At 32.9% G+C, this 10,000-nt stretch overlaps 1 protein-coding gene across 1 annotated transcript in view; it reads right to left on the reverse strand.

The window, feature by feature from the left end:
• Positions 1-8,101: 8,101 nt before the first annotated feature.
• The window catches only part of LOC145307002 (T-cell leukemia homeobox protein 3-like), a 5,853-nt gene continuing 3,954 nt past the window's right edge, over positions 8,102-10,000 (reverse strand). Inside the window, exons 4-5 of the mRNA XM_080149342.1 lie at positions 9,370-9,464; positions 8,102-8,190 (exon numbers count right to left, since the gene is read on the reverse strand). Coding sequence (XP_080005468.1) covers positions 8,102-8,190; positions 9,370-9,464 — 184 coding nt within the window. The remainder of the gene's footprint in view (positions 8,191-9,369; positions 9,465-10,000) is intronic.

Consider the following 10,000-nt stretch of genomic DNA (forward strand, 5'->3'; position numbering starts at 1 on the left):
AATTTCCTTTTTTTCTATAAAAAGGGTAGTTTGTTTATTATGATTGGAGGTGTACACTAATATACCGTCCATTGTCTTATCCTTGAAAACAGTTGTTCTCAGGAATCTAAAGGAATAAGACAATGACAGATAAATTGATGTACGTCCCCAATGATGGTAAACAAATTACCCCTTTTGTAGATTGAAAATTTTCTACTTATGTAGATTTAATGAACATTTGTTGTTTTTTTTGTACTTTTTTTCTATAAAAAGGGTAGTTTTGTTTTTTATAATTGGAGGCGTACATAAATATATCGTCCATTGTCTTATCCCTTAAGATCCCTGATAATGATAAATTAGATGGGCATATACAGCGGTCTTTCTTCAATAACAGACGAGAAAATCACATTTCTCCCATTAGTGTTACGGACTGACTGACGGACTAACAGCGTGAATTATAAAGTTGCTTCCCTACTAAAATACAGATAGCGAAATCAGAGGTGGATTCTTAAAAAAACTTTTTGGCTCACTGCCTCACTAAAATTTGTGAGGATTGCTAAAAATTTTGTGAAAATCCTCCAAAATCGCATTAAAAATCTACAAAAAATTTACAAAATCTTATGTTAATAACCCTTTTATGATTTAAATAATTTTTGTAGATTTTTTATAAGATTTTGAAGTGTTCTCTCAAATTTTTTTAGCGAGCCTCACTAAAATTAGTGAGGCAGTGAGTCAAAATGTTTTTTTTATAGAATCCACCTCTGGACTGCGTATTTTTAACCGGAAGAAATTAAGGGAATAGTTATTTGTCGCATCGTATTATAGACAGCTTTCCATGGATAGTAAAAGGGGGGGGAAGGGAGCGGGAATTGTAAGAAAATGGTACACCGACAAACGTCCAAATATTTTTAAATCTTCCAAAATAAAAAAAATCTTCCAAAAATGTAAAAATCCAATCTAATAAAGCACACAGAGACAAAATTGAAAACCGAAATTTATTTCTTGAATAACTTTGTCCACAGGGTGAAATTTAAAAATCCGTCCGACAGTTAGTCCAAAGTCTGTGTTGGCTACCCAACGGCATGGTTTCGAACCCGATACAACCTTTGCTTTACAAAAAACGACCCTTACCTCTCATACTTTATAAATATGATTTGGATTGGATTTTTACATTGTTAAACTGTTAGTACATAATTTTTGGAAGATTTTTTATAAATCTTGGAAGATTTAAAAATATTTTTTTTGGAGGTTTTAATTAAGAGATGTCGCATTAGGTCGTTTGTCGGTGTACCTTAGAAAATTACCACATCTTAAAGTTAATGGTTGAAGGGGGGGGAAGTAAATGTTAGACAAATTCTCATTAAAGGCCTCACGACGAACGGACAGACAAAAATTTGTAATTATAGAGAAGCTTTGCTAAAAAGAAAAACTATTTTTACGTTATTTATTTTATTAATATCCAATTAAAGGCTACTATATACAAATTTTCAAATATACAATTGTTAGTTTATAATTGTTGTTAGTATAAATAGTAAGGTATATTCCAGTAAGGCTTCCAAACCAAGTCATATCCGCTGGATTAGAACCGGTTCTCGGCCATACTAAAAAATTATGTATAGCATCATATTACAGACAATTAATTACTTGGGACTAACAAAATTGGTGTTAATTTTATAATTTTCATTTTAACATCTGCGGAAAGCTGTCTACAATACGATGCGATACATATAACTATTCCTTCAAATTGCCCGTTAATAACTGACTCCCCCCCCCCCTGCAGCCCTATTTTTGAAAAAATGAAAATAAGGGCGGTGGATAGTTCTTCGTGTGTTTTTGGGTTAGGTTAGGTTATATTGGGTATTGAATTAGCCCCACAGGGGTTAGGCTTAAGTAAAAACTAACCCCTGCCCGCAACCCCCCCCCACCCCCCCCCCACCCCATTATTTTAATGTATTAAAAATAAAATGGGGGGGGGGGGGAGGTTCCAGTGTTTATCTGGCACTTTGTGGAAAAGCACATCTGAAAATAATTAAATTGCGCAATAAAAAAAAATTAAGCGACGCTTTTCTATAAATAAGTTCGGTTAGTCCATCCGTCTGTCCGAAACGGATAGATTTATTATTTAATTTAGACATGCTACATTTGTCATATTGATTTTAAACTTTGCATAGTGATTCCTATGACAGTTAGGTACGATTTAGTAAGCGTAGCAACTTTATAATCGTTACCAGAAAGTCCCTACGTCCATTTAAAATGAACCTAGTAAAAGTGTCTGACTCTGATTATGACCTAAAAAAATAAATTAGCCAATGAGAGGAACACAGTAATAGTGTCGGACTGATTATGACGTAACAAAAAAAATTAGCCAATGAGAGGCCGTTATTGACCAATGGTAAAATTTATAGTGGCCTCTCATTGGCTAATTTTTTTTTGTTACGTCATAATCAGTCAGACACTATTACTGTGTTCTGTATGATACAAATATCCTATTCATATGATTTTTTTTATAAACTTTTAATGTAATATTATTGGCAAAACATTTCTATAATCAAATCCTAAATGAAATTATGTCCTATTAAAGTATCTTATATTTACGCAATTTTGCAACAAATTTATGTACATTTTTGTTTAGACTTAAGAATTAATGTTCTGCTAATTAAATTCTGACACTCTACAAGAGTTATTGTTCGTTTGTCCTTCCTTTCTGATTTTAGAGCTTTGCTTTTATGGATGTTGTCATCATTGTTTCTTTTTCTAAAACTTATTATTTTCATATCTTTCTTGAATTTTTAAATCCATCTCTGCTATTTATAATAATGAACACACATAATTTATGATAAAAATTAACTAAAATTTTTGTAGCATCCTTAAAAATGCCAAGAAAGCACAAAAACCCACCTCCCTTATTTTTCTAATAAATTGAAAATAAGGTTGCAGGCATGCTTAAGCCCTGCGGGGGCCCTAATCCCAATATTTGTACCAAAAGTAACATAACATAATATTTAAACAATAAACAAAAACTACCCCACCGGCCACCCCTTCCCTTATTTCAATTTATTTTAAATTTAGTAGGGGGGGGGGGGTAGGGATGGTGGATTTAGTGCTCAAAAAGGCACTTTGAGAGAAACTGCAAAAAAACCTTCATAATGTAGGTAAGGCTATACAATAAATCATTTCAAAATACTAAATATTAAAAGGTTTTTAAGGGATGACTTTGGGGTATCTGAGAAATAAATAGAATCTGGGGTGTCTGATAATAGTCTTTTTATGGCATTGTATTATAGACAGCTTTCCGCGGATATCAAATTGAAAAAATTAAAACCAGTTTAGTTAGCCCTGAGGGGCTGAAGGCTCAGACCAACAAAACTGGTATTAATTTTATAAGTTTTATTTTAATATTCGTGGACAATTGTCTGTAAAATGATGCTTTACATGAATTTTAGCATGGCTGAGAACCGGTTCCAATCCAGCGGATATTAATCGGTTTCAAAGCCATACTAAAAATCAAATTCCCATTTTGTAAAGGGGGAGGGGGAGAGTGGGTTGTGGAAAATTAATGAACATTTCATTAAAACTAATTAATTTCTTTACAATTCACCTTAAAATATATTACAAATCACATTTTTGTATTTAAATAAAACATAATTTTCGTCACTGAAGGGTTAAATACTGGGTCTAAGGTCTTTTATCATGTTTAGTATCACAACCAAGTCCATGCTTAATTTCTACTGATTTATAGAGCACCTTTACGGTTTATGGGCCATTCCTTAGAAAATATGTCATAGCATTATCACTCTATATTATATTGTTAAATAGAAACTGTTTTCCAGTATGACCTCAAAACCTGGATTAGAACCGGTTCTCAGCCGTACTGAACAATCATGTATCGTGTTATATCCAGTTTTCTACAAATATTAAAATGTTTATGTTTAAAATGACAGGTGTCCCACAGTATTTCACTAATATACATGAGTTTGTAAGAGCAAGCTTAAGCTCTAGGTTCAATCACATATTAGTTGTGTAACCTATAAGAGCTTATTGGTAAAAGCTCCACTTTGCGGATGTTTAATATGGCAGGTGTCCCACTTTATTTCACTGTAATATGATTGACAATCTCCTTATGTATGTGTGAGTTTGTATGAGCATTAGGGGAGCTCTAGGTCCAACCTCGTTTTAGTTGTGTAACTTATAAGAGCTCATTGCTAAAAGCTCCACCTTTGCTGATGTTTAATATGGCAGGTGTCCCACTTTATTTCACTGTAATATAATTGACAATCTCCTTATGTATGTGAGTTTATAAGAGCAAGCTTAAGCCCTATGAAAAATCACATTTAGAGTCAAATTGTTTACCTTATGGTTATTTAAACTTGTTGATGGCTGCCACTGTCAAAGGTGACAAAATGACTCTTTGATCCACAGAGAGAGAGAGAGAGAGACATAAAACTCCCTAATTATGTGGGTTCATATGGGCAATCTTAGGCTCTATAACAAACCATCTGAGAGATTCTTGCTTGTGTAAGTCTTTGTTGCATATTAACTTTATTTGTTAGTTGCTCTGGATCTGGAACCGGCTCCGAGGAGCCACCTCCAAGAAAAGTGGATCCGGAAACTGTGTGTCAGAGATTCTTATTTATCTCCCCAGAGGTTTGGTCTTGATGAAAGGTGGTGAGAGAATCCTAGCAATTAATGTTCTTAGAGAGTGTTTTTTAACTTTGTAAAGTAGTACAGTTACTCTTTGTTTTTATTTTTCTGTTTTTTTTTGTCAGGCTTTCTATACCTCTGATGTTTGTCTGTCTGACTGTTCTCATGTTTGTCTGTCTGACTGTTCTCATGTTTGTCTGTCTGACTGTTCTCATGTTTGTCTGTCTGACTGTTCTCATGTTTGTCTGTCTGACTGTTCTCATGTTTGTCTGTCTGACTGTTCTCATGTTTGTCTGTCTGACTGTTCTCATGTTTGTCTGTCTGACTGTTCTCATGTTTGTCTGTCTGACTGTTCTCATGTTTGTCTGTCTGACTGTTCTCATGTTTGTCTGTCTGACTGTTCTCATGTTTGTCTGTCTGACTGTTCTCATGTTTGATTGTCAGTCAGACCATCATACTGTCTGTCTTTCTTTCCAACTATTGTTCTGTCTATTAAAAATGGCATAGAGTAAATGTAAATTTCTTAGCTGCTATTTATATAACATTTTTAGGTCTTTTACTGAATTTTGATTGGTTGGTTCATTAAGTTGAGAGTTCAAACATTTCAAAGATCCCTGCAAAAGTCCCCCTCCCTCCAAGTTTCAAAACACTCTCTAGTACCCAGAAGGGGTAATTTTGTGCATCAACATTGGGGATGTACCAAATTTATCGGCCATTGTCATACCCCTTTAGATTGTTCAATGGAGTAAACGTGAATTTCTTAGATGCTATTTAGGATAAACAACTGTCTTTGAAAACAAACCAATAGTTGCTACAAAAGGGCAGAAAACAATTTTGTTGAAACATTATGTGTATCATCATGGGGGATGTATATCAATTTATCAGCCATTGTTTTATCCCTTTAGATCCCTGCCAAAGTCCCCTCCCTCCCAGTTTACAAACACTCTCTAGTACCTAGAGTAGAGGAAGATGGCACAAATGCGGAACTGGTGGTGAATGAAGGTGCAGAGGAGACACCAGAGTCACTACTGGGGGCACCTGATGCTGATTGAGATGATCCTCCTAGAATTTTTTTAACGTAAACCATTTTGATTTACTAAAATAAACTTATTGTTTTTTTTTTCTTTAAATCATAGTAGGTAGTCATCTATATAATCAAATAAATCTGGGGATTCTAAGAATCTAGGTTATACCCCCCCCCCCTAAGATAAATCGCCTATAGAAAAAAGTCCCCCCCCCAAAAAAAAAAAAATAATATTTCTTTCTTTAACTAAAATTACTTTTTCTTTAAATCTAAAATAGAAAAAAAGGCTATTAGCTCAATTCAACTCCCCCTCCTCAACGGTTTCAAGGCAGGAATAATGTATAACCAGCAAGCAAAATAAATCTAAAATAATATTTTGGGGGCAAATGGAGAGGTTGTCAACGACAGCTGAAAAACATGTATAGGTTTCGTGATTTTTTTTGAATTAATTTTGTTATTGGTATAAGCTGGTCTCAAGGAGAGTAACCACTAATAAATATTCAATGGATTATTTCCTAAATTTGCAGGCTGGAAGGATGAAGGCAACAACGGATGTGAGGAGATGGAGGGTGGTGATGCACCTATAAGAGGTGCTGGCACTACAAATTTATTATTCAGACAAACATTTAATGCATCCTCCTTGTTTTAATTAATTAATAAACACTTTAATTAACCAATAACACACTTAACTTTTAAGTTTATTCTTTGTTAATACATTTTCAAGTAGACATTACAAAAACCATAAACACACTGCCTTGCAATCCTTTCAACAATCTTTTTGCACATTTTGCCTGGTTGTGGCACGCGGAGCGCCATACATTTTACAATGTTGCAGAAATATTTGCAACATCCTTTGATAGTTTTCCCAGTGATCTTAAGGGATAAAGTAAAAACCCACGAATATGGCTTGGCATCAGGAAGATGATGATTTTGAACTTTGGCTCAATAATGGGTCATAAATAAAGTTGTTAGAAATGGTTCCTTCTGCTACAAAATTAAATGCAGGACCTTAATAGTAGTTAGAGTATAGGAAATGTCTTAGACCAAAACAGGCGCAACTCTCTACCATGCACAGTTAGGTCTTCCCAATCAAAATCTAAATTCATGATCTGAAAACTTTGGGTACTTTTCATTAAACTTGATTATATGGACTGGCAGTTTAAATATTTTCCATTAATAATTCTAATCTACAGAGTGGGTATCTATCTTTATATCATCTTTAAAAAGTGCATCTACTCTATATTGAAATTCCGCTGGATCAAAACCGGTTGGAGGTACACAAATTTTTACACAAAATTTAGCCAATGCTATTGGCTAAAAAAAAGTATTTCAGCAAGAACTTGATTAAACAACTCTTTCCCCCCACTAAATGTCCATTAAAACCTCGAAAACGGTAAAAATCGCCGAAAATCACGCCTTCGGCGGCAAATAACGGCCAAATGTTTGTCTGTTAATAACCTAGTGGTGGAAAGGCAGTATGTGGTGGAGAGGAGACATCTACTCCTATACATTTTCATATAATCATTAGAATTAACTTTTCCAGTATCACTTTCATATAATCATGACAATTAGCGATTCCAGTATCGCTTTCGAAACCGAGTAATATCCAGTTGATTAGAACCGGTTCTCAGCCATTTAAAAAAATTATGTATAGCATAGTATTATATTTCTATGAATATAAAAGTGTACTTCTAAGTTAGATGTTTGTTATATAGTTAGATAGTTAGTTAGATAGATAGTTAGTTTGAATGTTAGTTAGAAAGATAGCTAGATATATAGTTAGATAGATAGTTAGATAGATATTTAGATAGATAAATAGTTAGATAGATAGTTAGATAGATAGATAGTTAGATAGATAGATAGTTAGATAGATAGATAGTTAGATATATAGTTAGATAGTTAGATGGATAGATAGATAGATAGATAGATAGATAGATAGATAGATAGATAGATAGATAGATAGATAGATAGATAGATAGATAGATAGATAGATAGATAGATAGATAGATAGATAGATAGATGGAAAAGCTGGTTCTTGGTTTCTTGCGCTTGGGAGGAGTCCTGGTCTGATACGGGTGGCCGATGCGTCGAGATCCAAAGGGGAATCCACCTTAGATAGATAGATAGATATATAGATAGATAGATATATAGATAGATAGCTAGATAGATAGATAGATAGATAGATAGATAGATAGATAGATAGATAGATAGATAGATAGATAGATAGATAGATAGATAGATAGATAGATAGATAGATAGATAGATAGATAGAATGATAGATAGATAGATAGATAGATAGATAGATAGATAGATAGATAGATAGATAGATAGATAGATAGATAGATAGATAGATAGATATATAGATAGATAGATAGATAGATAGATAGATAGAATGATAGATATATACATAGATGAATAAAAGGATGAATAGATAGATAGATAGAATGATTACTAAGATTATATTCCTGAAGATTGGGAGGCAGATGGTGGAGGCGGTGATGGTGTTGATGGGGGTGAGTATTGTGATGGTGATACTGGTGGGGATCCTAAACAAATAATAATTATAACAAGGATGACAACATCCATAAGAATGGATATCGGGAAAAAAATTACTATAGAGCAGTGTCATACAGTATACTTTAAACTTGATAAAATAGGGAAATAACAAAACCTTTAAAATCAAGCAACCTTTAAAATCACTAAAAATTCAAAAACCTAGGAATCGATCTAGCACCACAATTAATGGAAAAATCTTAATGAAACTTGATGGAAATATGTAAAATATGAAAATATTTATTCCTTGATTATTTCAGCCTTCATCCTGAATAGAGATCGAGAAAATCTTGAAAACCTTAAAATCAAGGAATCGATCTAGCACCCCAATTAATAAACAAATCTTAATAAAACTTGGTGAACTTATTTAGAATGTAAAATCAATTAATTCCTGAAAATTTCAGCCCTCTATCTTGAACAGGAATTGAGAAAATCATGTTTCCCCCAATTCTTTAATTACGGACAGACGGACGGACGGACATTCGGAATTATAGAGTAGCTTCACTACTAATTATAGAGTAGTAATAATAACATTATCTTATTCATTAGCTTGACAACTTTGGGGACTTTAATCGAATTCTTACTTGTTGGTTTATAAAGTTGAGTGTCGAAATGTTTCAACCACTAACAATAAAAGACAAAAAGGATAATTTTGTGTATAATCATTGGGATGAACATCAATTTATCAGACTTTGTCTTATCCCTTTAGTTTTCTGAAGGGGGGATAGGGGGAGTTATTAAAAATGATAAACTGATCAAGTTGCCTTTCTATCTATCAAGCAAATTTATGACAATCTATCTATATTTGGCAATTATCAGTCAATCAATCAATCTTTTTATTCATTATTCATTATTACCAATGGCTTTATCTAACAACCTACAAATTATTAATCTATTAATAAAGCTTCAACCAATTAATCAATAAAGCATCAATAAATCTTTAATGAATCAATAAAGCAATCAATCATTTAATAAAACTTCAATCAAATAAGTAAATATCAATCAATCAATCAATCAATTATCAAAACTTCAATCAATCAATCAATAAAACTTCAATCAATCAATCAATAAAACTTCAATCAATCATTAAAACTTCAATCAATCAGTAAATCTCAATCAGTACAGCTTCAATCAATCAATAAATGTCCAATCAATCAATCAATTACTGATACCTGAGTCTTGTATCCCCCCACTGCCCATGCGCATTGATAGGAAATACTTGGTGGCTGCCTGTCTTTCCTGTTCCCGCTCCTCTGCAGTCTGGCGCCTAGATAGATAGATAGATAGATATATAGATATATAGATAGATAGATAGATATATAGGAAATACTTGGTGGCTGCCTGTCTTTCCTGCTCCCGCTCCTCTGCAGTCTGGCGCCTATCAAATTAATTATTAGAATTAATTTTATAAATAGGATGCTATACATAATTTTTTGGTATGGCTGATATTAAACAGTTGTGAAGCAATACTGGACAATATAACAATCTATCTATCAATCAATCTATCAATCTATCTATCAATCTATCTATCAATCTATCTATCAATCTATCTATCAATCTATCTATCATTCTATCTATCAATCTATCTATCAATCTATCTATCAATCTATCTATTAATCTATCTATCAATATATCTATCAATCTATCTATCAATCTATCTATCTATCAATTTATCTATCAATCAATCTATCAATCAATCTATCAATCTATCTATCAATCTATCAATCTATCTATCAATCTATCTATCAATCTATCTATCAATCTATCTATCAATCTATCTATTAATCTATCTATCAATCTATC

The sequence above is a fragment of the Acartia tonsa genome, chromosome 15 (assembly GCF_053477335.1).
Source record: "Acartia tonsa isolate MP-2025a chromosome 15, ASM5347733v1, whole genome shotgun sequence".
NCBI classification, from domain to species: Eukaryota; Metazoa; Arthropoda; class Copepoda; order Calanoida; family Acartiidae; genus Acartia; species Acartia tonsa.